Source organism: Cajanus cajan, chromosome 5 (assembly GCF_000230855.2).
Source record: "Cajanus cajan strain Asha chromosome 5, NIPB_CcT2T_4, whole genome shotgun sequence".
NCBI lineage: Eukaryota > Viridiplantae > Streptophyta > Magnoliopsida > Fabales > Fabaceae > Cajanus > Cajanus cajan.
In genome coordinates, this window is record NC_138521.1 from 2,901,492 (window position 1) to 2,927,686 (window position 26,195).

The 26,195-nt window shown below is 34.6% G+C and overlaps 3 protein-coding genes across 6 annotated transcripts; 1 reads left to right on the forward strand and 2 right to left on the reverse strand.

The window, feature by feature from the left end:
- Positions 1 to 159: 159 nt before the first annotated feature.
- On the reverse strand, positions 160 to 5,368 carry LOC109807472 (RAD3-like DNA-binding helicase protein). Its single transcript, XM_020370001.3, has 9 exons — positions 5,118 to 5,368; positions 4,351 to 4,971; positions 4,156 to 4,244; positions 3,677 to 4,030; positions 3,040 to 3,345; positions 2,688 to 2,933; positions 2,359 to 2,580; positions 1,686 to 2,259; positions 160 to 871 (listed from the first exon to the last, which is right to left on the reverse strand). The coding sequence occupies exons 1-9, from the start codon at positions 5,248 to 5,250 to the stop codon at positions 660 to 662; spliced, it is 2,757 nt and encodes a 918-aa protein (XP_020225590.2). The 5' UTR covers positions 5,251 to 5,368; the 3' UTR covers positions 160 to 659.
- A 37-nt stretch (positions 5,369 to 5,405) lies between these two features.
- Positions 5,406 to 6,239, forward strand: LOC109809245 (large ribosomal subunit protein eL37x). The gene is made up of 4 exons (XM_020372495.3): positions 5,406 to 5,536; positions 5,629 to 5,764; positions 5,840 to 5,941; positions 6,023 to 6,239. Exons 1-4 carry the CDS (start codon positions 5,534 to 5,536, stop codon positions 6,067 to 6,069), a joined length of 288 nt encoding a protein of 95 aa, XP_020228084.1. The 5' UTR covers positions 5,406 to 5,533; the 3' UTR covers positions 6,070 to 6,239.
- A 3,009-nt stretch (positions 6,240 to 9,248) lies between these two features.
- Positions 9,249 to 17,426, reverse strand: LOC109807899 (phox (PX) domain-containing protein). Of its 4 annotated transcripts, XM_083074726.1 has the most exons (16): positions 16,960 to 17,423; positions 15,398 to 15,579; positions 14,925 to 15,318; positions 14,660 to 14,837; positions 14,389 to 14,528; positions 13,088 to 14,312; positions 12,885 to 12,985; positions 12,614 to 12,758; positions 12,068 to 12,136; positions 11,933 to 11,978; positions 11,467 to 11,834; positions 11,201 to 11,280; positions 10,951 to 11,086; positions 10,583 to 10,769; positions 10,387 to 10,469; positions 9,249 to 9,659 (listed from the first exon to the last, which is right to left on the reverse strand). In XM_083074726.1, the coding sequence occupies exons 3-16, from the start codon at positions 15,233 to 15,235 to the stop codon at positions 9,528 to 9,530; spliced, it is 3,201 nt and encodes a 1,066-aa protein (XP_082930852.1). In that variant the 5' UTR covers positions 15,236 to 15,318; positions 15,398 to 15,579; positions 16,960 to 17,423; the 3' UTR covers positions 9,249 to 9,527. The 4 variants fall into 4 exon arrangements, with proteins under 4 accessions (XP_082930852.1, XP_020226194.1, XP_082930851.1 ...); XM_020370605.3 differs by lacking the exon at positions 15,398 to 15,579 and having other exon boundaries at positions 16,960 to 17,424; XM_083074725.1 differs by lacking the exons at positions 15,398 to 15,579; positions 16,960 to 17,423 and adding an exon at positions 16,490 to 16,621.
- Positions 17,427 to 26,195: the final 8,769 nt, after the last annotated feature.

Consider the following 26,195-nt stretch of genomic DNA (forward strand, 5'->3'; position numbering starts at 1 on the left):
GAAAGTCAAATTAATCTGTTATGTAGTATGTACATGCTGATTTTACCAATAATAGGATCGGTTAGGATGTATTAGTCACCATCGGTTCATTTTTAACAACTGGGGATTATCCACTGGTATTTTTAAAGAAGGCTAGTGAGCAGTTCTACCATCCAATGGTTCAAATAAATGTAAATCATGTTTGTTATTCATTTTTTTTATATGTCAAAATACATTTTTATTAAGGCTTGAATTCCTTGCAGTTCTAAAAAGAACTGTGCAGAGAAGCCATACCGGAGATAAAATATTACATACAGAATAGCCAATCTTCCACGAAAAATTTGTACAACATCATTCAGAGTAGGATAACGGCAATTTTTTTAGGTTGCATGCAAATTCGTGTATCTATCACGCACTCTGATAATGAAAACGAGTAACAACCAGACGTCGATACACAAACTAGGGTTTTGCATGTTTTGATTTGCTAACTCATTTTGGTATCTGAACTGGCTTACTGCTGAACGTGAAACAGCTTGAGCTATTTACTACTCAGCCCAATTTCAAGTTTTTTTTTTTTAAATCTTATAAAGAACCTTTGTGAAGTAAAAAGTATAAATAGTTCAAGTTGTTTTAGGTTCAGCAGTAATATAATGCGGCTTTTATGAGATCTGCTTAAGGGACTAATGGCAGCATGTCTTTTTGAGTTTGAAAAACTGATGCAACAACCTATGTACCTCTCCATAGTTAGTGGTAGAAGAAACAAGACGACCTTTTATCCACTGGGGGAGCTTAGTGACTGGGTGAGCAAAGCTCCATTTCGAGGAATCCGATGCATACCTTGTGTCAACCAACAAAATTGCTGCATAGTCATTAATGTGACGGATTGCTCTACCTGAAATCAATAAACATACATTTATCAGTGAAAGGATAGGGGGCAAACCCATTAAGATGGGCACACGTTGAAGGTAGAGACTGCACAACTGACAGAAAATCCAGTAAAATATGGACCCTGGATTTCTTCCTCTAAGAAGAAATTAGGCTTAATTGCATTCTGTCCCAGATATGCAATTTTGTAATTTTGGTTTCAGTATCAATTGTGACCCAAGCTTTATTCCATTTTCCATCAAGTACTTCCATCCTAATTGCATCCGATATTTAATAGAATTTAACTGAAAAGACAAACTTAGCATGACTAAAAAACAATGTATCAACTAAAAAACACATAATATTTAAACTTTAATGACCTAAATAGGTATTTTGATTGTTTTGCCTTAATTGTCGTGTTGATAATTCTTATGGATAATTTATTATTTTCTATGACAAATATTTTTCCATTCTGAGCAAATTAATATCTTAAATATTGGATCAAATCAAAATGGAGTGACCAGATTGTAAATGATAGAAAACTTAAAGAGAACAAATCGATGCAATTAGAACATAAGAAATCAAAATCACATAATTGAGGAGTGACAGCGACACTTCCCTAACACTCTTTACTATCACCCTAAATTTATTGGAAATTATAAATTTAGTGAGTCCTACATATCATTTAATGAATCTTGTTCTTGCTTTGGTATAAGATGTACAAAAAATTTTAATTTTCAACCAATAGTAGAGAGTATTGGCAAAAACATGTTAGATAGGGTGTCACTAGCATTTTTCTAAGCAATTTAAACCTATGAGATCCTATGAAAAGTGGAACGCACCTATTGATTGATTTACAGCTTTCATGCAGAGATTCTCATAGTACTCTTTTCCTCTGTGACTGCAACTTCTTAAGATGTCAAAACCACCTTTGACATCTCCACTGTATAGATCATAACTGGCAGAAAAGCTAGGATTCTCATGGAGCTTTAAATTTTGAAAACCTTCAATGTGCTTTATCCTCTCCAACAACTCGATGTCTGACGGGCTAGCATATGGCAGTCCAACCATGACTATACATCGGCCCATCCCATCACTTAAGTTGATCCCCTCAGATAACTTCGCACCAACAACAGCAAGGAGTATTGCACCACTATGAGATGATTGGTTCACTTCTGAATTCATACCCGATAATGTATCAATGGTATCTTTATATTCCTTGAGTACAGATTCAACATCCATGTTATTTCTAGGCTCCCTAAAGACACGCTTCCTCTTTGAAATCCTTTCAAGGATGCCAGATGACTCCCAATTTTCGTAGACTCTATTTTCGTAATCGAAAGAAGGAAAGAAGACTACAATTCCTTCGGGAACAACAGTCACCAAATTACATAGCAAAAGACCCAGTTCTCGCATCTATGAAGAACAAGATGCAGCATAATCAATCATTTTCCACAATTATTATTTAATAGAAATTAGACTGAAGAATGATAGATGGAACAATGACCTACTTACCATATCTGGTGAGCTCCTGGAGGTGAAGCTGAAATCAAAGCAGCGGCCAGTAGGTCCACGCAGAACTGAAATTGGCATGATGCTATCAGGAGGGACAATATGACCACATGAAAAGAAATGCAACTGATTTGATGGTAACCACGGAAAGAGTCGCTCCCTTGTCTCTTCTATAGGTTGAAGCGTTCCCCCTACTAATACAACTGCATGTGCTTCACCTACAATCTAGATAAAGTTTCAAAGTTATTTTCTTGTACATCATCTAAGCGGAAGAAAAAATTAACATACAGATATAAATTCATTTCTAATTAAGGAATCAGTATCAGGCAAACCTCGGAGAAAATCTTCTCTCCACTGAGCATAACATATTTCATATATCCTCCTTGCTTCCTGAGGCTCGTTGATCTAGACCTGGAAATTATTATCCTTCCATCACCATCCTTGTTTGTCAGTGATAGTAATATGCCAGCTAAGGCTTGGAAAGCAGACACACAGCTTCCCTCCTCATCATGTTCCCCGATTTTATGGAGTGCTGGTATCTTCTCCAAGGTAGCCAACATTTTTCCATAACCACTAACCTGGAAAATCAAGTAAATTTTCATATCAAAATAATAACAGAAAATTCAGAAGCATCAGGTGCCATTCTGTCGGAAGAAAATGTATATAGTAAGTGGCAATATTCACCTTGTGCATGATATTACTATCCTTTATATACTTTAACAGTTTGACCAGGTTGATATTGTCTATATTTAGTTCAAATAAAAAATCATTGATGGCCATAGTAAAATCAGAAGCTCTACTCTCTACATCAGAAGCTCGACCTATATCACGGCAAAACTCTATAAGATTTCCATCTTTTTCATCGAGTAGTACTCGGAGAAAAGCTTGTGTCAGGAACATCAGAGTTTGAATATATCTCCTATTAGCAGGTCCCAAAAGATTCCGGAATCTCAAAAAGTACCGCTCCACATGGCAATGCACAGTCTCCAGCTGTAAAAATAAAGGAGAACAATCATCTAAAAACTAGTGAAAAAATCAAAAAACTAGACATCCTAAAGATGGGTGTAAACAATAAATAACAAATAACTTGCGTGACGTCTGCAACTAAAGCTACACTAATTTTCAGATAGAGTTCTGAATTTCAAGCTGTATTAAGTTGTAACAACTAACAACTATGTCCCCTACCCCCACATACACAAAAAAAATAGAAGTATAAAAATGAAAAATCGCCTATACAAAAGCAAATTGCAAGTGTATATGATGGAAACCAGCTTCAGAAGTAAAACTTTAATCAAGGTAGATATAGAAATAACAAGCATACCTGTGATACAGTAATTGTGGAGTCATACATGTTGATGAGTGAATCAGCTAAATTATGAGCCTCGTCTATTATAATAATATTGGATTTCAAATTCAAACCAAGTGCTTCACGAGATGATTTAGACAGGAGAGATTGATACGGTAAGACCACAAGATCAGCTCTCCGAACCATGCTTCTAGAGCCATAGTATGGACAAGTTCCCATGGTTCTTCCAAGATTTGCAAGATCTTCAATATCCAAGGGCCCTTGCTGAGTTACCTCATTCCTAAATTCTTGTTGTACTTTATGTTTTCTAAGCATTGGGCAGCCAGTAGAGGCCTTTGTCCTGCGTACCCCTGAACCTATTTTTAAGTTCTGCAAGTTCGATTCACCATTGTTCAAGAAATATTAGCCTCTACACTCTACTGCGTTCTTTAGTCAATTTCAAAAGTTTTTACTAACAGCTGTAGATCATAGCCTAAAATTCAAACTTGACGCACCTTAACTTTTGTAGCTTCATTTTTCTTTTTCTTCTGGAGTTCCAAGCATCGCTCATTTATGCGTGTGGAGTTTCCAAGTGTAACTACTTCTGGAAAGCACGCAACAAATCATGGGTAAAATATAAGTATTACCAGCAACTTCAGCTTCAACAAGTGAATTGAAAAAGGAGTATCCAAGAGAAGTAAACCCCAAACCTTCATTAATGCAAAGATTTTTCCTGGAGCCTAAACTCACAACATTCATCTCATCAGCAAAGACCGTCTTCCGCAACTCCTTTACAAACTGAGAAAGCTGCGAATGAGTCCGACTACTGAAATAAACCTTCAACTTCTTATCCTCCTCCTCTTCCTCCTCACCAGACTCATCTTCACTTGACGAACTAAAGGAACTTTTAACAGCCTTCCTCTTGGACACCCCACTACCTAGTACTTTCTCATCTTCACTCTCATACTCCTCTAGTAAAAACTCCTTGTCACTAATATCCACTGCACCAATTTTCTTTTGCAAACTCTCTCGCCCTTTTTCAACAGTAGACTCTCCAACGCCCATAACCCGAAAATCCTTAATTTCCTCCTCCTCCTTCTTCTTCTTCTTCTTATTATTATGAGCTTTTCCAAACACATACCCGGACTTCTCTTCCTTCTTATTCTCCTCTTTGTTGACAACAAAGTCCCTCATCCAATCAGGTTCGTCATCCGAACCAACCCCACCGTCACCATTCCCTCTACCATCACCACACGCTACTTCCTCTAGTAACCTCCGATCAATCACCCATTGCAAAGCACTGCAAATCACACTCATGGTTTTCCCAGTCCCTGATCCAACACACGTAACCAATCAAATACTCATTTACTAAAAACAGCGTGTGTATCTAAGCCTTAACTTAATCGAATCTAGTAAACATTAATTTCGAGGATAACACGAAAATAGAAGAATGAGTAGTCAGTCAGTCACCACTCACCAGTTGGGCTTTCCAACATAGAGACGCCACCTTGATTGAGAGATTGGTACAAGCTGTTCATGAAATCAATCTGAATCGAATAGGGTTTGAAAGGAAACCCTGGGAATTTTCGCGTTCCATCTTTCGCTTCCATTTTCGACGAGAACAATGCAATTGCAATTTTCAGTTTTTATATCCTATCATTGCTTCCACTCCATGGCGGGAAAATAACTTGCCTCGCTTTTTTATTTATGTTTTTGGGCCTCAAGGCCCAACATAAAGAAGAAAAAAAACAAAAGTCAAGAGAAGCCCAAAAGAAATAAAATAACCTAAAGTTGAGAGGCCCGACATTTAATTGTCGTAGCACATATAAATAAATCCTTTCTCCTACAGCAGCCATAGAGAGCTACAATTAGGGTTTACGATTTGCTGCTACAATGGTACAATTTCTCTTCCTTACGCTCTATCTGGATCTGAGGTAATTTTGATTCTGCGACGATGCTTACGATGTTTGAATTTTGGATGAGTGCAGGGGAAGGGAACGGGGAGTTTTGGTAAGAGAAGGAATAAGACACACACCCTGTGTGTGAGGTGTGGCCGCCGCAGCTTCCACCTCCAGAAGAGTCGCTGCTCCGCGTGCGCTTTCCCCGCCGCGCGCAAGAGGAAATGTAAGTTTTTTTTTTGCGCGTTAGGGTTAAAGGTTGTGTCAAAATTCGGTTTTGAACGGTTTTGAATGGATCCAGATAACTGGAGCGTGAAGGCCATTAGGAGAAAGACCACTGGGACTGGAAGGATGAGGTACTTGCGTCACGTGCCTCGCAGATTCAAGAGCGGCTTCAGAGAGGGTATGTACGGTTTAGCTGCTTCGAAGTTTTAATTTGGAGGGTTTGGTTTGGGGTTTTGTTAATCTGAATTCTTTGAATCAGGTACCGAAGCTGCACCAAGGAAGAGAGGAGCAGCTGCCAGTGCCTAAGCTGGGTCAGTGAGTTAATTATAGGAGTTGAGGTTTCTATGTTGGGGCCAAGCTCTATGGGGTATTTTTCTTTCTGTCGTTTTTGTTTTTATTTAATATGTAGTTGCTTTGTGTTTCGACATGAGGATTGTAAGGAATTTTGATTTTTCAATGAGAGTTTTTGACATCCATATTTTGGCGTATCAATTTTAGCTTGAGTTTTGGTATCGTGGTGCATAATGAACTGTAATTAGCTGGGTTTGTCTTGCATGATCGTTTACATTTTGGTCTAGTTTCTGTGTTTTGGATTAGTTTTTTATCACTTAATATGTGTTAATTACTTGTAACATATATAGCTTGGAAGAAAGATAACACTGATACTAATCACTTCACCGATGTCAAGGCTCGTTAGGTTGTCTTTGCGTATTGTGTGATCATATTGCAGACTAGGGCCTCACTTTGTGGTTGTCTTGGTTGGGGATTCATGTGATGTGGGTTCGGTTCTTGTGAAAAATTCCTTGTGCTCAGAATTAGGCAGTCTTTACGAGCTTCTGGTGTAACATTTTTTTATTTAGATTTCGCCAGCATCACCCTAAGTTTTGTTGTTGTGAATTATTTTTTGTTTTAGTTTGGTTTTGCCTTCTTGGATGATTTGTCTTTAGAGAATTTAGTGTAAATATGCAACGATGTATGAACTAGTTATTTCTTTTGATTGAGAACTTGTTTTGGAAATTCCAGTGGGCTAAATTATTTTACTTTGATGTTTATGAACACCAATTTTTGTAGGTTGCATTGTTCTTGTTTTGAATGCGTTGGTTTCTTGATGTATTGAATATTCTGCGTGCTCCACTTTGTTGTAGTTACATAAATGTGGCTAGAAATTCTTTTAAGAGCGTGTCGAATCATGACAGTTTTGCGGACATATGTTTGACGCTTGTCGTAGTTTATTGTCAACGAAAAAAAGTGTTGCCTTTAAAATTAATTGCAGAGGAACAATTCCATTGTCGTATTAAGTTGTCAAAACATTTGGATATCCTTAGCATGTCACATGTATAGCTCAAAAAAGTCCTGGGCGATTAGTACCTTGGCTGAGTTGAGGCGTTGAGAGTTGTATTATGATTGCGCCTAAGAATTTAAAGAATTAAATGCGAAGAAAATAGTAAGCAATAGTATAATATTAGAAGTATTTGTATAACTTCGATTAGAATGTTAAGTAAAGTTTTTTAAAAAAAAAAAAAATATTGTTATAGTACCAAGTGAAGCTAAATTATGCGTCGTTTGACATTTTATTGATTTGATTTTCTGCTATGCATAAGATGAATACTTATTAAGAAAATTCGGCTGATTTTTTTTTTCTCGATATCGATTGTTTACTAGCTCCGTGGAAATTCGATTGAAGTAAATTCATTTGTTAAGAGTAGTAACTGGTTGCATCTGTCAAAGATAATTTGACACAAATGTTCTCCTAACCAAAATAGAAAATTCTGATAAATGTTCTGTTTGGTAAAGGTAAAATGGATGAGAAAAAAATGGAGAAAGATAGTAATGAAAAGTGGTGAGTCGTTGAATTGAGCAGAAAGAGTGATAAAAAAAATAGTCGATTACAATTTTTTATGTGAAACAGTGACTTCCATCTGTAGTTGTATTGTATATTCGAATAAAAAATATCAATTTTTAGTTTATTTTAAATTTTATTTTCCTTTTTCTTTGTAGTCAAATATTTACTCTTACTATTTATTTATTGGTTAAAATATCATTTTTAGAATTTATAATTTCACTTATTTTGTCTTTTGAATGTTATAGTTTAAAATAGATAATTTTAAGATAATTTTTTTAGTCTTTAAATATATAATTTTTTAATCTTTAATTCCTTTCGGTGATTGTCTTTTTTGTAACATTGTTGTATATTGCTGTAGTAAAGGTCTTCATCTTTTTTAGGGTAAAAAGGTGTCTTAAACAATAAACATCGAAGAGAAGGGTAAAAAAAAAATATAAAGTGTCAAAAGATTTAATTTAAAATAGTTATAATAAAATAAATTCAGTATAAAATATATGAAGTTAAATACTTTTATTATGTCAACTTAGAAGAGATGTTACAAGAAATTAACAATAAGGATTAAAAAGTTGTAAATATAGATTAAAAATATCTATTTTAAATTATAAGAATTAAAAAAATGAAAAATATAAATATATGAACTAAAATAATGTTTTATAGTTAAGAGACTAAATATATTAAAAATAAATAAATATATGAACTAAAAAAAATTTTAAACTAAAGAAAATAAAAGATAAAAACAAAGTAAAATTATACAAATTAAAAATATTATAACGTTTATTTCTATTCATTCTATCTTTTTTTCTCTATTGTCTTCGCTTTATTTTTAACGTATTTATTTTCATATCAAACAAATTCTAAAACAACGGATTCTTTTATGCTAAGAGAATAAATATAATACTAAGTCTTAAAAAAAATGTATGATATATAGAAGGCTAATCATTTACTGATTTGACTAATAACTCCTTTCCAATACTGAGTGTATTGCCCGCTTGAATTATGCGCAGTTTTATTCAACAACGAAAGAAAATCTAATTGGAATTTTTGTCCGAGGTGTACTTTTCAATCAAAAAGAGGAACAAAAGATTAAAACAGAAAAGAGCTTCTGAGTACGCCACTGAGTAATGCTTCTCAAGGATAATATCATACTAAATTATCTTGGTGGTGTTCATAAATCGAATTTTTAATAAATCCCAATTAATCGATCCATTAAAGTGAATTGGTTAGCCAAACTGATATTTATAATCTGAATCAATTTGTTTTTCTAAAAACAATGAATTGGACTTTTTAAAATTAAATCGATTTGATACAGTGCATTTATCCACCATCAAATTTTCCAAAAAAAATCAATCTGATTAACTGTGTAAAAATAAATCATAAGGAACCAATTTTACAAAATAAATCAACTCAGTTTTTTCATCTAATCGGGTTGGATTTCGTGACCTGAATCGGTTTGTATTTTTGCTCACCTTGACAGTATCCGATTTATATAGTATCAAAACTTGGTTTTGTTGCGAAACCAGACTAGGAGCTTTCGGTACTATTATGTACGAATGGTTAAAGACCTCACCAATATTCCATTTAATAAGAGCTTTCTCGCAATCGACGGATCATTTGTGGCAGTCAAGGCTTGACAGCAGAAGGCTTGACAAAATTTTAGCCAATAATGAATCTTAAAAAAATTGCACTAATCTCAAAATTTACAGAATTGCTGCCTCAAAACCCCAACCTTTAATTACAAAACCTGACTCGGTAGATGGAAAAATTGAATGCCTTAAGCTCATTAGTAGGCAAGAAAGAGAAGAATACTGGTTGCAGAGACAAAGGGGCAACCAGGAACAATCACAAGACAAATGCATCTCGGAAGACATAACATCCACAACATTGTTTTTCCGAGCATCATTTGAAAATATTGTAATATTTACTATGTTTTGAACTCACCAAATTTATGCTTTTCTTCATGCAGCTGCTTGAACACATTATCAAGCTCTGAAAATGCTGACGTCAGCAACAACTCCAGGAGGTCAAAAGCCAACTGCTTCAAGCAAACGGATGACTGCGAGAGAGAGAGAGAGAGAAAAAAAAAGAAAAAAAAAAGCATTTACAACTAAATTATGGATAGAGAGAGAGAGACAGAATGATGGGAGTAATTCCTTGCATGAATTAAAAATAACTTCGACACTGACTTCACTGCAGTGTCTGACTTTGTTATTACTGTAATAAACAATGTGTTAGTGCAAGAATTGCTTGAGAAATGATCTCTCAGAGTGATAGAGGCATTATAAACCCCAAAGATTCAAAGAATATCTCACCCTTGTAACGACAAGATTGCTACATCCCAATAACACCTTAGCATTCTAAAGGTTACAAATTCTAATCAATCATAGCTTAATAGACTATTTTCTTAACAAACAAACATTTCAATATATTGATTATACTAGAAAGGCTTTCAATTAGAAAAGCATTTTCATGAAAGTACCAACATAATTTCGGTGAGAATTTGACAGAAAAACTCAGTTACCCAGAATCGCTAGGATAGCAGTTATATAACTACAAGTAGCACAAGCAGCGTAGAAAGATCTAATCGAAGCACCAGTGCCATTAAATATATGATCAAGCTCCAAGTAAGCCAAGTAAATTATATAATTTGGAATGCAATGTTCAGCAGCATAAACATCATGGGATAATATTACAACTTACAACCAACAACAACACCAAGAAATTAATAGATGGAAAAAAGAAGCTTCAGTAGACAACTTCAATTCATTTTAGACAGAAATTACCTGAAGGAAAAAATATAGATCTCTAGCACATTGCTCATACTCCTTCCTACCAACAAGGCCTACAATTGCTGCCGGTGCATGATCTACATGAACAGGGACAGGCAAGCTAAGTTCAATATTTTTTATTTTATAGAATTAGATATAAAACATTGAAGACAACTCTGGAGATGAATGAGAGCAGTATAACAAGTATTACCGATCATGAGCTCATATACAAACTTTGCACGCCGATCTGCCTCTCGTTGCTGTTCATCATCTAACCTTGGAGAAGATACTGGTGTAGGTTGATGGCCGTGAGGTGAATTCTGAGATGGACTAGTGGGTGGTGGTGGTGGTCTTCGATTTGGATGCTTGGTTATGAATATTCCATCAGGCCAGAGTATCTATTAAAGTTGCAGTCACAATAGCTCGTCAGTACAACACCATTTCCATCTTATGCTTATCAGGTTTCTATAATATAAGGAAAAGAAATATGGCATTTCAACAAAGTGAAACAAATTGAAATGATGATGACAGCACCAGAGCATCACAATTTAAAAGAGGGAAAGGGGATCAAAAGATTACTTGCTCAACTCGCTTGACCCCAGAAGCAATCACTGATCCTTTACGGAGAAGTTGAATTTTCTCTATCAACCAGTCATCAAAGGCATCACCCATCCCAAGTTGTAAGACTTGTTTAGCAACCCAAAAAGCCTTTCGCCTGTATTGTACACAAGACATACATTGTAAGAAGATAAATATGATGATTACTAGTGGAACTTAAAATTAAACAACTTATGTTTAAGGCGTAATGAATATTGAATTTTCAAATTACCTGATCCATCCACCATCTTGAACCTGGAAGATAACATCCACCAGATCCAATATGGGTACACTCAAATTTGGTGGCACCCACTGCATTGAACGATTATATTAATCAGAACCAAGATGCCATCATGCATATAATAATCTAAGAACTCCATCAAAAACCAAATACAGTCATTTCTCTGTTACATAACAGCAATGAATGATAAAATTACATCATTCATCTATATCTGTAAAGAATAAAAATCCAGAACTAAGATTGATTGTCTTTATAACCTCTGTTGGAAAGGCATCAGATGTATCTTGGTGCACTTCAGAAACCTCATCTAAAATATCCCTTCCTTTCACTGTCTTCTGCAAGTTATTGGGAGAAGGTGCACTCTTCCTTGCTAGAATATCTGTATTGCTGCCAGAATTTTCATATGCCTTTCTAGGTTCATTTGTATTCTTTTTTGGTAGAGAAAGAGGCAAGCTGTTTACTTTTGACCTCAATCCATCAGCCTCAACATTATTTCTTGCTCGCAAAACAGCCTCTTTACTTTCTGAACTACAATTTTCCTTTCGAAAGGGAACAGGGTCACTTGCAGGTGCGGAGAAGTTGGACGCACTTTTGGTCTTCTCAAATGGCTTGGCACCAAGGCCAACTAGCATAGTTTTCAACAAAGAATAAATGCAAGACATGTCAGGAAAGGGAGATAATAAAATAATTTATGCTCAACATCCTTCATCAACCATGACTCACCTGATAATGTTTCCATGATAGAAAAAGAATTTGAGAATATGTATGTCTGCAATAGATAACATATATAACAATAAGATATAAGACAAAAAAATTGACAACACAGAAGGGAGGACACTGTTGGACAGGAAATCAGACCTGAGAATCCACGCTGAGAAAGTCCCATACTTCAATTGATTCCGAAACAGTTGGTAGTTGCATAAGTTTCTGAGGGACAATAAGCCATGCGTCAACAAAATATTGGATGAATCTTCGAAAAGCATATACACAATACTTAAAACAATGCTACATGATAGATGCAAAAGGAAGTATTATATCAAAATAGAGGTACACTCATAACCAACATCTATCCTGCCGGTAATAGAATATTGATGATCCCAGTTCAATTACAGTACCAAAAGCAGATAATTTATTCCTCTACAGAAAAAACAAAAGTTAATTAAGAATGGATGTTGAAAAATCATTAATAATGCAAGCTACCAATTAGCCAAAGAAACAATTAGGTATCAGGAAATGATGTCCTGAGCAATAATCTAGACACAACAGAAATGGACAAGCCATACAAAATTTATCAAAAAAATGTGTTCTAATGCTCACTTATTTGGTGGTGGGAGGAAACCAGAGAAATGTGAGAGATTGATACAATAGTAATAATGATAACAAAAAAAAGTCTGTGAAGTTGACCTTCAAATATTTATCCAGTAATTCGCACCGCTCTTGAATGACTGGTACATCTAAACCAGTTGAAAGAAAATGTTTTGGTGGCAAATGAAGATTATACTCGGGAAACTCTTTCAGGCGTCGATGTAGCTCTTCAAAATGACGAAACCTTAAAACAAACAATATTAGCAAAACGAGAAAAGAAAGAAGGAAAGAAAAAAGAATACATGAAAACAGTCAGATTGATAAATTTGATTAGAAACATCAATATAAGACATAGCAAAAGCCTTAGCACCTTCTTTTAATTGACCAACTGTTATTATTTACATCTGTAACGGATATGGAGTAAACAGCAAAGGTTTTTGAGCCACTCTTCACAATATTTGCACCTAAGACCTGCATCAGTAAATTAGCTTACATTTTTTCATATACAAACATATCAGTATATGAACTTGTTCATCATTAATTAAAGGAGCTACATATCACCGTCATAAGTACCTCACATCTCAACTTGTAAAAAGAATCTACGACAGAGGAACTTTTTAGGGGATTAACAGACAAACTACAAGATTCTGATTTAGAATTAGAGTATGGGGAAGAGGAGGCAGCTGCTCCACTATATAGTCTACCCAAACTTTCCATATCAGCATCATCACTGGACTCCTCAGAATTTATATGCGACTTTGAAGATTTAAGTATGTCTTGACCATCTCCAGATAAAAAACTTGTTCTCTCAACTTCCTGCCACGTTTGTATTTTATGACCACCTGGCCAAGACCTTTTACTGCCAGAATGAACTCTGGATAATCTTGGATAGCGAGAATGGCTCTTATTCCTTTTCTTTGTACTGTGATTGTCAAAATTTTCAAGTGGGTGATGAACATAAGAAACTGCCTGCTTTCTATTACTTCTTCCATCCCAAACCTTAGTGACAGGGGAATCAAGACCAGTGACACAACTACTTTCATCATCTTCAGAAGTATAAGAAGTACTGCTCTCTGAATCACTCATCTGCCCATAAATGTGGCTGTGCTCAGCATCTTTATATGAGGTAACTGAAGTTGATCCATTCTTGTCTGCATGAATAGATGTATTTTCAACAGAGAGTTGACTGCTTAGCCCAGAATTAATTTGGCCTCCCTTGGAGGGAATAAGCTTTGAGTTAGTATCTCTTTCTATGGGTCCAGATATTGCATTTATATGATCTACCTTTGGCAGTTTTCCTACAACAGGAGGCTGCGAAAGATGCTCATTTGGCTGGTTCTCACCATCCTTTTTCTTGTAATTTTTCCCTTTAGTCCACACGTTCTCAAAATGTTCTGGAGCAAGAGCTTGGGTCTTTCGGCGAGAGATGACATCTAAAATATCTCCCCACTCTCCTCCTGAGCGATTTCGTTGAATACCCTGGTCATCATTAGTTTGGGAGTTTGCAGGCATTGAGTTCCATGTCCGGGAAGATCGAGCATCAACTGAAAGCAACGGATCTTTAGCAATATTACCATGGGCATTATTTTGTGCAGACAACTCCACATTTCTGGGTTGACCATTTCTTAGCTGCACAAGCTCGACACCAGTAACAGAAGGATCTGAACTCTTGGAGAAATAGTCAGATGGAGTCTGTAACTCATCTGCTTTATTGTGAGATGCCTCTTGAGCTGCGGCAACCCCATTGCTAACCTTGGTCTTGTTAATTACCACGGATTCAATTCTTTCATTAATAAACCTGTCAACAAAAATATGGGAGAATGAAAACAATAACATACATCAAGAATGATACAAAAACAAAAGAAAATATATACCTTGGATTTGCCAAGTTTATTACAGGTCGTATTACAGCACATGCAAGAAGCTCCCTGACGGCATATCGAAAGAAAGAACACTGCAAATCCTCAGACTTGAAAGTAACATGCATAAGACCAGTCATCAGATGCTGCAAAACCTGCAAGTTAAGAATACAGGCAGCATTATAACCCAAAATTAAAAAATACATGAAAATAATATGGCCCATGGATGAAAACAAAATACACCATTTACTCAATAAATGCATATAAAACAAGAAAGTAAAAAAACCTTATGCTCAGCTTCAGCAGAAAATAAAGCAGGATGCAATTTGTTCTCAGCAGCCAATACAACTTTTAGTTCCATGTCTCGACTTTCAATTGTTAATGAACCTGTATGTTGTTTCTCAATCTTTGAGTGGGCAGCACGAAACAGCTCCAAATGTGTGCAAATGAGATGAATAAGATCCCTGGCCAAAAAAAAAAAGTTAACTCCCAATCAATCAAATTACAATCTGAGATTAAGATGAATCACAAACAAAAATGACGCTAAGAACCTTATTAAAAAATCTATCAAATTGATGTTTCTCATGCGTCCAGAAATTTCCCCAAGAACACCATTAATTATTTGCACTAACTCCTCAGGGCCCTCTTTGTCTGGAGTTAAGCGAGAATACCAAAGATCTGTCACCCACTCGGAAATTAAATGTCTCGTGAAGTGATCAATTGCATCCTCAACAACAGGAGAATTCACTTTTGTTCTCCACTCAAACTTTGCAATAACTTTAGGATTTTCAATAGGCTTCTTTGAAGACTGGAGACTGGTGGAGCCTGGTTTATTGTTGTATGCTGCAGCTTTTCTCTTCATCTCAAAATCTAGTGATAAATAGCGGAGAATAATAATTAAGGAGGCTGCAGCTGGCAAATTGACCCAGACTGAGGAGCTTGTCACTGAAATGAAAGAAAAAGAAATTAAACCAAAAACCAAGAGCAAAAAACAACATGAAGCTAGAAATTAAAGAGTGTGAACCTCTTAATATGCACAGTTTTCTAGGTGTTGAGGAATAATGCAATTTCTTGGAGACATGAACCAGTATCAACAAAATTTATCATTACCAAATAACCACAAGAGCAGTAGGATCGTCCGAGGAACCAACCCTAGCTGATAAATGTGATGAAACTCAACTAAACTGTTGGGTAGCTATCGTTTCACTGAAAGACAATACTTTAGTAATTTTGCCAAAGACTTTATTCATTCGTAATTTAGATAAAATGTCAAAGCTTTTGAATGAAACAAAAATCTATTATTGTGTCCCTCTCTCCTTAAAAAAATGACCCAAAAAGATCACAAGATTATTATTTATTAAGCTTCCACTGGTATTAAATGTTCAAATGTAATTAGGGTTCTGTTATTCTTATCTCGCTTAAACAAAATCAAACACAAAAAATGCACAAGGAGGAGATATCTCAAAAAAACCAGATCATAAATTTCAGTACATGCCAAATTTCCCTTTAGTTGTCCTCAATTTTTGAGTTTCTATCTAGTACATGCCAGATTCTTGCTAGAATGATAACTAACCCAAATTCTTTTCAACATTTCATGCTTGAATAAACCATCAATTTGATCCTCAAAGTTTCAGCCTCTCTCCTTAGTCCCTAAAGTAAGAAAGCTATATAAGTAATCCCACAAGTATTGAATATCCATTAATTTAGTATTGAAATTGATACGTTTTACCAATGTTAAGGGCCCAATTTAAAGAGTTTTCCAATATTTGGCGACTAATTAGCATGGTTTCTAATACTTTGAGGATTACTTAAATTATTTTTACTATAGAGGTCATTTATGAGAGAGAGTAATACTTTAAGGATTGAAATTATTGGTTTGTTATTTCAGGCTTAAATAATGGATCACTTAGGTTAGTTTGGTATCACATCACCAACAAAAACAAAATGTCAAGTAGAAAACTAAAAGTAAACAAAAGAAAACAGCAGCAAGTAGCAACTCTTTGATCGTGAAAAATGTAGCTATACAATCAGAATAACTAAAACATCAGTTTGTACTAAAAATTATTAGCTGAACATCCACGTCCCTAATTTGACAAGAAATCTATATTTTTCTTACTTTAAGCAATAAGAGAGAAAAGTGGATTCCACCAGAACTTTTTCCACTGAAAATCTTGCAATATCCTTTCTACATAACAGGTCCAAACGACGTCGTCTTCTCTTAAAACTGATGAACAAACGATCCTATGTCCTAAATTCAACAGCATTGTTAAATTAATTTTTCCAGATTAAGACGCAATAGATGCTAAACGCCATGTGAATTTGTTCCTACCATTCTTCGCACAGCAAGTAACGCAATAATGAGTAATGACTGTGATGCCATTAAAAGCCAGAGCGCGTGATTTCCAAAACAACGGAAAAAAAAAAAGAAAAAAAAAAGGCTGCTGAAACTAAACAAGCAAAACGCAGCGAAAGCATACACAAACAAACGCTCTGAATTGAAGTTGATCGAACAAAACAGAAACGCGCGGAGGAGCGATTAAGGAGCGAAATGAAGTGAAGCATAAAAGAAACGAAAGTGAAACTCACAGGACATGATATACGAGAGTCCGACGACGCATACGACGAGGATGACGATCCGTTTCTTGGCTTCCTCGACGAGGTCTCTCACCGTGACCTGGTTCGGCTTCGGCATGTTCATCTAAAAAATTCTGAGAATCGCAGCGCAATTCGAAATAGCGAGACTCGATTCAAATGAATCCCGGCCTCATCGCCGGCGAGGTGGCGAAATAGGAACGGAGATTCGGTTGAAGGTGGCGACGAATTCAGGAGAGAGAAGTTGAATCGGCGAACGGCGTTGGGCGTTAGGTTTTTGGCTTGCGTTTGCCGGTGATGGCGTGTGTGCTTGATTTTCTCACTTTGTGTGTCAGTTTTCGCTTCAACTTTCTCTCCGTCTGATATTGACGTGGGATTTCTTTCTTTTCTACTGTACTTCCATCTATGGCTATGCTATTGCAATTTCCATTTCCTCTCTGCTTAACATTTCTCTTTCTTTATTCATTTATTTATTTAAGATAGGCTTCCACAGAGTACACACTATTAAATCATCACGTTTCTTTTTTCATATTTTTATTTTAAAACAACAAATTTAAAGTTGACAAAATAATTGAATAAACAGTTACTTAATTATTCTACATGTTTAAATAAACTCTTTTATAAGTATTTTTAAAAGAGAAAAATCAAAAAATTAAAAAATAAGTCTTTTTACAAATTATGATTAACTTATGTGTAAATTAAAAATAAAATAACTTTTACAATTTATTTATATATAATCAAATATTAATTTATACATAAACTTTTTTTTTATATAATTTAGTATAAGTACAAAATATCTTTTTCTTTCTTTTAAGATTAGCTTAAAAAAATATTAAATAAATTTCTCAAAATACAAATGATATAAGTCTAAAATTCAAAAACACATAAGTTAGATGATAATATTAATATATATTTAGAAATTAAAGTAATAATAAAAAAATTAAATTTAAATACTTGTTTTATATATTTTCTAAATTTTACGAATTAATGTGATAATTTCTTTTAATTTTACGGACTAAAGATCCCTTATTCCAATATGATTGTAGTAGTTGGATTTTACAATTAGGAGAGATATACTATTTTAACAATTTTGAAAAAGGTAATAGGAAAATAAAAGTTTTTGCATTCGATAAAAGGACGTAAATAATACGTTTATAATTAAAAAAAATTCTAAGAATGTTAGTTTAAAATAAAATTTCCTTACTTTCCTAAGTGAGAATAATTTTTTCCATATTCTGATTAACCATTAAATATTACTAAATTTATTCATAGTAATCATTAATTGTACTTTATAAATTCTTTTAACAATATTATTGCTACAAATTGTATTTCCGAGAAAATGGTTTGATTAACAGTAAAATGTTCAACCAATGGCTGGCCTCTAACTTGGTTTGAAGTATGAAAGGTCATGCAATGCAGATTGGGAGCTGGTGACATTTCGTTGCTACTCGTACTTAACTTTCTTTAGTTTTTTTTCAAATCAAGTGGTCGCTCTTTCTTTTATTTATTCTTTTACAAAATCATTAGGTTGTTTAGTTCTATCTGCTGGTGCTAGATTAAAAGTCTACGAACAGAGTCCTACATTTAGTTTTTATTTTTATCTATACTTATTAATAAAGGAGATTGATGATGGGGAAATAGTAGCACAATAACAATACAGAGCAAATTCAAACAGTTATTGCAACGGAAATAAATTCCCCAAACTTATAAAAATCTATGAGGAGCAACAACCAATGAACAACAATAATAAATCACCAAAAATCACACATAGAGACACCAAGATTTTGAACGTGAAAAATCCCTCAAAGTAAGGGTAAAAATCACGAGTTGTCCAGACCAAAGAAATAGTTCCACTATGATCAACAAAGAGTACAAAAGAGTCTCAGTCTACTGCACAAAATAGTGCTAACACCCAGCCAAACAACAAAGCAATAAAGCTTACAAATAGAGAACAAAAAAGATGAAAAACTCCAAATACACAATTACAGTGCGAACTGAATATCTCCCTACTCAGACCTCGTTTCAACGATCCAACCGGTCAAAATGAAGAACCGGATGTCACGAACTTGCTGTCCAATTTCCAGTCCGATCCAACGGTGAACGAATCTGCAGTATCGATTTTACTGTCGTAGCCCTGTAGAAAATCGAGAATGACTTTCTCTCTTCCTCTCCCTCAAAGTGTTGGTGCTCTAAGTGACTTCTGACTTTTCCTCTTTTTTCACTCTTATGCTTCAGACCCTCTCTTCACTTAATTAAGTGAGACATCAAGTGAGCTTCTTAATTTTGGGTCTTTTTTCCACATAGGAAGGGAGCCCAATACCCAACAAATCTCTCCCTCACAACTATGTGGAGATAACCGCCAAACTGGCGATCTCATAACAAATTTCAAATTTTTCTCTTGGCAATGCTTTAGTCATCATATCAGCCCCATTATCATCAGTATGAATTTTAGCCAACTCCAACAGCTTAGCATCCAAAGCATCACGTATCAAATGATACCTTACATCAATATGTTTGGACCTAGAATGAAAAGTTGGATTCTTGCCAAGATGGATAGCACTCTGACTATCAACAAATAAAAGATATTTTTCCTGCACAAAACCAAGCTCCTGCAAGAATTTCTTCAACCATAGCAACTCCTTGCATGCTTCAGTAATGGCAATGAACTTCACCTCTATAGTGGACAATGCTACACACTTTTGCAGCCTTGATTGCCAAGCCACAGCTCCCCCTGCAAACTTAATCAAATAGCCCGAAGTGGACTTTCTGGAATCAACATCTCCAGCCATATCTGAGTCTGAGTAACCCACCAAAGTAGGCTTATCCCCTCTAAAACAAAGCTTCATATCAACAGTACCATGAAGATACCTCAGAATCCATTTCACAGCATTCCAATGCTCTCTACCTGGGTTTGACAAAAATCTATTGACTGTACCAACAGCATGTGCAATATCTGGTCTAGTACACACCATTTCATACATCAAACTACCCACTGCAGATGCATAAGGAACTCTCTCCATGTCTAATTTCTCATCTTCATTAGAAGGACTCTGTTTAACACTCAATTTAAAATGAGTAGCAAGAGGAGTGCTCACAGCCTTAGCATTTTCCATCTGGAATCTCTACAACACCCTTTTAATATATTGTTCCTGTGATAGCCAAAGCTTCCCTTTCTCTTTGTCACGAATGATTCTTATACCAAGAATCTGTTTAGCAGCTCCTATGTCTTTCATGGCAAATGACTCGCCCAATTGCTTCTTTAACCTGTTAATCCTGGAAACATATTTCCCAACAATAAGCATGTCATCAACATACAATAACAGGATAATAAAGTCATCATCAGAAAACTTTTTAACAAAGACACAATGATCAGAAGTAGTCTTCTTGTAGCCTTGCTCACACATAAAAGACTCAAACTTCTTATACCACTATCTTGGAGCCTGCTTCAGACTGTATAGACTTTTTCTCAACCTACATACACAGTATTCCTTGCCTTTAACCTGAAATCCATCAGGTTGTTTCATATAAATCTCTTCCTCCAAATCACCATGAAGGAAAGCAGTTTTCACATCTATTTGTTTTACCTCTAAATCAAAAGTATCTGCCAAACTCAAAACTGCTCTAATGGATGTCATTTTCACCACAGGTGAGAAAATCTCATTGAAATCAACACTCTTTCTCTGTCTAAAGCCTTTCACCACTAATCTGGCTTTGTACCTTGGAGATGTATAATTACTTTCTTGCTTCACCCTGAAAATCCACCTGTTTTCTAAGGCCCTCTTGCCCTTAGGCAATTTCACCAAGTCATAAGTGTGATTATCATACAAGGATTTCATCTCATCTTGCATTGCATCCAACCACTGTTGCTTTTCTTCACTTTCCAAAGCCTCTTCAAAACATTCAGGTTCTCCACCATCAATCAAGGTCACATACTCATCAGAAGAATACCTTGTTGAAGGTTGTCTCTGTCTATTAGACCTCCTAAGTTGAACTTGATGTGGTTCAGGTGCATCATCAATATTCTCATCATGAGACATTTCATGCTCCTCTTGGTCATCATCAATAGGAACATCTAATCCACCTCCAAGTTGTTGATCATCAACATCATCATGTTGTTCACCAGGTTGAACACTACCATCAACATTATCCAAATTGTGAATAGGTAACCGCATAGGATCAATATCAGTCAAATTTCTATCTTTCTCGGGTGTAGTCTTTTCCACCTTATCAATGTCTTCAATGGTTTGGTCTTCCATGAACTGTACATCACGGCTTCTAACAAGCTTCTTCTCAACAGGATCATAAAACCTGTAGCCAAATTCATCCTCACCATAACCAATTAAGATGCACTGCCTTGTCTTTGCATCCAACTTGGATCTTTCATCCCTTGGAATATGGACAAATGCCTTGCAAACAAAGACACGTAAATGATCATAGCTCGCATTCTTGCCAAACCAAATTTTTTCTGGCACCTCACTGTTAAGAATAACAGTAGGAGTGAGATTAATAACATGCACCACCGTGTATAGTGCCTCACCCAAAAAATGCTTGGGTAATTTAGCATCTGAGAGCATATATCTCACCCTCTCAAGTAATGTCCTATTCATCCTTTCCACTAAACCATTCAACTGAGGAGTTTTAGGAGGAGTCTTCTCATGTGCAATACCATGTTGCTTGCAATAAACATCAAAGGGTCCACAATACTCACTACCATTGTCAGTACGAATGTGTTTCAGCTTCTTCCCTGACTGTCTTTCAACCAAGGCATGAAATTGTTTGAACCTCTCCAACACCTGATCTTTTCTCTGCAAAGCATAGACCCATAGTTTCCTGGAACAATCATCAATAAAGGTAACAAAGTAAAGTGCACCACTAAAGGATTTCACCTTCAATGGACCACAAACATCAGAATGTACCAATTGCAACAACTCTGACTTCCTTGAGGGAAGATGCTTCTTGAAGGATACTATGGTTTGCTTGCCAGCCATGCAATGAGAACATTTCTCCAATTCTGCACTCTTCAACCCTTGAAGAACATCCTTTTTAGCTAAGCAATTCAATCCCTTTTCACTGATATGACTAAGCCTTCGGTGCCACAAAGATGCCTCCATATCCATGGCATTCACACTGTCTTTAGCAACCAAAGCTTTTGTCCAATACAATTTAGAATTTTTCTCCCCTCTAGCCACAACCAAGTTACCTTTGGTGAGTTTCCACTTTCCAGAACCAAAGTGGTTATCATAACCACCATCATCAAATATTTGCACAGAGATCAAATTAAAACGGACATCAGGAGCATGTTTGACTCCTCTAAGCAACAACTGCATTCCCATGTTGGTTTACAGGCAAACATCACCAACACCAATCACTTTAGACACACCATCATTACCCATCTTCAACACTCCAAAATCACCAGAAGTGTAAGATGTGAAGAACTCCTTCCTTGGTGTAACATGCAGTGTAGCACCACTATCAACAATCCACATGCTCTCATTTGATACAAGATTAACTGACCCATGGTCACTGAGAATAACAAGATCACCACAAGTAGCAGTAGCAACACGATCATCATCATCATGATCTTTTTCTTTCTTCTTACCCTTCTTGCCTTTATTCTCCTTTTTCCACATAAAACAATTCCTCTGTATATGCCCTGTTTTGTGACAATAATGACACTCCACATTCTTGTATCTGGACTTGGACTTACTCCTGCTCTTTTCTCTACCACCCTACGGTTCTTTCTTCTGACTTCTCCCCCTGTTTTCAGTGACAAGCACCTCAGACTGAGATGAAGAACCCTGTGCCTTTCTTCTCATCTCTTCATTAAGAACACCACTCTTTGCCACTTGCAAAGAAACAACACCATTAGGGGCCGAGTTGGTAATAGAAACCTGAAATGTCTCCCAAGACTCAGGTAAAGTATTTAGTATCCATAGTCTCAAAACTTCATCATCAAATTTGATACCCATTCCAGATAACTGATCTAGGAGCCCTTGAAATTCATTCAAGTGATATGAAATGGAAGAACTTTCCCTGTACCTCAAATTCATCAGACAATTCAACAAATAAAATTTATTATTTCCTGATTTAGAAGCATACAAGAACTTAATCTTCTCCCATAAAGTTCTAGCATGTGTCTCATTTGCAATGTGATTATAAACATTGTCTTCTACAAATTGCCGAATAAAACCACACACCTGTTGGTGTTCAAAGTCCCAATCTTCTTCAGACATAGAATCCGGCTTTTGAGTAGTAAAGACAGGAAGATGCATTTTCTTCACAAATAGCAAGTCTTTCATCTTTCCCTTCCACAAGTGATAATTAGTGTCATTCAGAGCAATCATTTTATTATTTGCCTCCATCATTCAAGCAAGTCAAATAGCCCCAAACCAAAGCCAACAAGAGCTCTGATGCCACTTTGATGGGAAACAGCAGCACAATAACAATACAGAGCAAACTCAATCAGTTATCGCAGCGGAAATAAATTCCCCAAACTTGAAAGAATCTATGAGGAGAAACAACCAATGAACAACAATAATAAATTACCAAAAATCACACATAGAGACACCAAGATTTTTAACGTGGAAAACCCCTCAAAGTAAGGGTAAAAACCACGAGTCGTCCAGACCAAATAAATAGTTCCACTATGATCAACAAAGAGTACAAAAGAGTCTCAGTCTACTGCACAAAATAGTGCTAACACCCAGCCAAACAACAAAGCAATAAAGCTTACAAATAGAGAACAGAGAAGATGAAAAACTTCAAATACACAGCTACAGTGCAAACTGAATATCTCCCTACTTAGATCTCGTTTCAACGATCCAACCGATCAGAATGAAGAACCGGATGTCACGAACCTGCTGTCCAATTTCCAGCCCGATCCAACGGTGAATGAATCTGCAGTATCGATTTTACTGTCGCAACCCTGTGTAAAATCGAGAATGACTTTCTCTCTTCCTCTCTCAAAGTGTTGGTGCTCTAAGTGACTTCTGACTTTTCCTCTTTTTTCACTCTTATGCTTCAGACCCTCTCTTTACTTAATTAAGTGAGACATCAAGTGGGCTTCTTAATTGTGGGCCTTTTCTCCACATAGGAAGGGTGCCCAATACCCAACAATTAGAGTATATAAACATTTTTTGTCTTTACTTTTTAGTGAATCATTATACTCCTCATATATAAAATATATTTTTTTAAGTATCATATCTAAATAATTATTCATAATCTTTTAATATCTTTTGTGTGTCTAATTAGTAGGAACACAACGTGTCTCGAATCCTCTAGAACTTATATATATATATATATATATATATATATATATATATATATATATATATATATATATATATTTATTTATTTATTTATTTATTTATTTGTATTCAAATTTTGTTATCTTTATTCAAATCAATTACAACTTTATTAAATAACGCAGAATTTCCATCCCAATTCTCACAAACACATAATAGTGTTCTAAAATTTTCAATATACCATGAGAATGACCAATTTTCAATTACTAACTCCAAGTACATGTAAACGATGACATGCATAATTATTTTATCATGAATCAAAAGATGTGTTGTTCTGGTGGAACAGTTACTTTTTTACTATTTAATGTTCTTAAAGAATTGTTTGATATTTTTTTGAACCCTCTAGACTTAGGAGTTGCTTGATTTGACTCGAGATATAATATATTTATTTTTTCATAGATTAAATATATATATTTATATATTATTAAATCTATTATCTATTATCTGTTATAAAAAAATATGATGTTATGTAGACAACTGTAACATGCTTTATTTTTCTTAATTTTTTAATAATTTTTATTATATTTTTTAATTTATAAAATATATTAATATATGTAACTATAGTAATTATATAACACTATAGTAAAAAAAATTTCAAGCCTTTGTCTATTTTTTTTATAAAAAATATATAAAATTGAATGCTTAATAATAAGAGAATCTAAATAGTTTTATTTGTAAGGGTATTTTTTTTAAAAAAAAAGTAGAGAAAGAAAGAATAATTCGAAAGTTCGATATATAGACACAATTGTCCACAAAATATATACATATTTTTTAAATAATTTTGTCTTTAAATTTTTTAATAATAAAAATAATATTAAAAGTTAATCATTCTTATAAAAATAAGACTCAAATTCAAGATTTTTAAGTTTAAAGATCAAATACAACATCAATTAATCTATTAAATATTATAATTTTTAAATATTTTTATTAAATAAATATAGAGATATTAAATACCTCAATCCCACTAATATAAATAATAAGCCTATTACACATAAGGTCTATCATGATATTTCACAGGCCTGAATAAAAAAATAAATTAAGACCCCTTAAATATAAGTATTAAAATATAAAAATAAATTTTATAAAAATTAGACACAAAATTTTATTAAAAAATTATACATCGTATTATATTAAGTGCATATAATTTTAGTGGAAGGGTATATTAATAGCATGAAGTACACTTTTTTAATTTTAAAACAGTTTCTTAAGTATTAGGTTCAAATTTTATTAAGTGTAGTTTTGAATTTTTTCTATACGAATGAATTTAATATGTTATTGAGTGCAAATGTTTTTATTCCAAAATATTTTCATATACTTTTTTAGTGTCATTATTTAATAAAAAATTGAATGGAATTTATTTTTTCATAAATAAAAAACAAATAAATTGAACAAAATGTTCAATCCTATTTTTTTATGTTCTTACAAAAATAAAATAAGAAGTATTTTCTATTTTTTTCTTGAAATATGATAAATTAAAAAAAAATAGAACCCTCCCAATTAAGGATATATGTAATTACACTTCTAAACTATCTTCAAGATTGGTTCTACTTATACGAAAAATAATTATATTTAAGTAAATAAATTTTTTATATAAACTAGTGGAGTCGAGACACTTCGTACCTCTATTAAAAAAATAAAAATTAAGTAATAAATATATGTTGATCAAATCTTATGATTAGTCCATTAATTATAAGATTTTGATATTAATAAAAAAATATTATTTTTTTAAAATTTTTAAAATAAAAAGGTATAATAGTGAATAAAATGTGGATAGGGGTGAGCAACGGGCGGGTTCGGTCGGGTTCGGGTGAAAAATGTTCAACCCGTTGTAAACCGACTTTGGAAAAATGTGACCCATATCCGACCGACTGAGCTTTCGGTTTGAGGCGGTTCGGGTTACAACGGATTCGGATTTGGGCGGGTGGA

Coding starts and splice junctions, on each gene's coding strand:
- LOC109807472 (XM_020370001.3), bottom strand. CDS start 5,250: ATGGAAGCGAAAGATGGAACGCGAAAATTCCCAGGGTTTCCTTTCAAA. Junction 2,581..2,687: donor GAGAGAAGATTTTCTCCGAG/GTTTGCCTGATA, acceptor AACTTTATCTAG/ATTGTAGGTGAAGCACATGC. Junction 872..1,685: donor AGCTGTAAATCAATCAATAG/GTGCGTTCCACT, acceptor TATTGATTTCAG/GTAGAGCAATCCGTCACATT.
- LOC109809245 (XM_020372495.3), top strand. Junction 5,765..5,839: donor CGCCGCGCGCAAGAGGAAAT/GTAAGTTTTTTT, acceptor GAATGGATCCAG/ATAACTGGAGCGTGAAGGCC. Junction 5,942..6,022: donor CAAGAGCGGCTTCAGAGAGG/GTATGTACGGTT, acceptor TCTTTGAATCAG/GTACCGAAGCTGCACCAAGG.
- LOC109807899 (XM_020370605.3), bottom strand. CDS start 17,071: ATGAACATGCCGAAGCCGAACCAGGTCACGGTGAGAGACCTCGTCGAG. Junction 11,087..11,200: donor CAAGATGGTGGATGGATCAG/GTAATTTGAAAA, acceptor TGTACAATACAG/GCGAAAGGCTTTTTGGGTTG. Junction 10,470..10,582: donor TGTATATGAGCTCATGATCG/GTAATACTTGTT, acceptor CTGTTCATGTAG/ATCATGCACCGGCAGCAATT.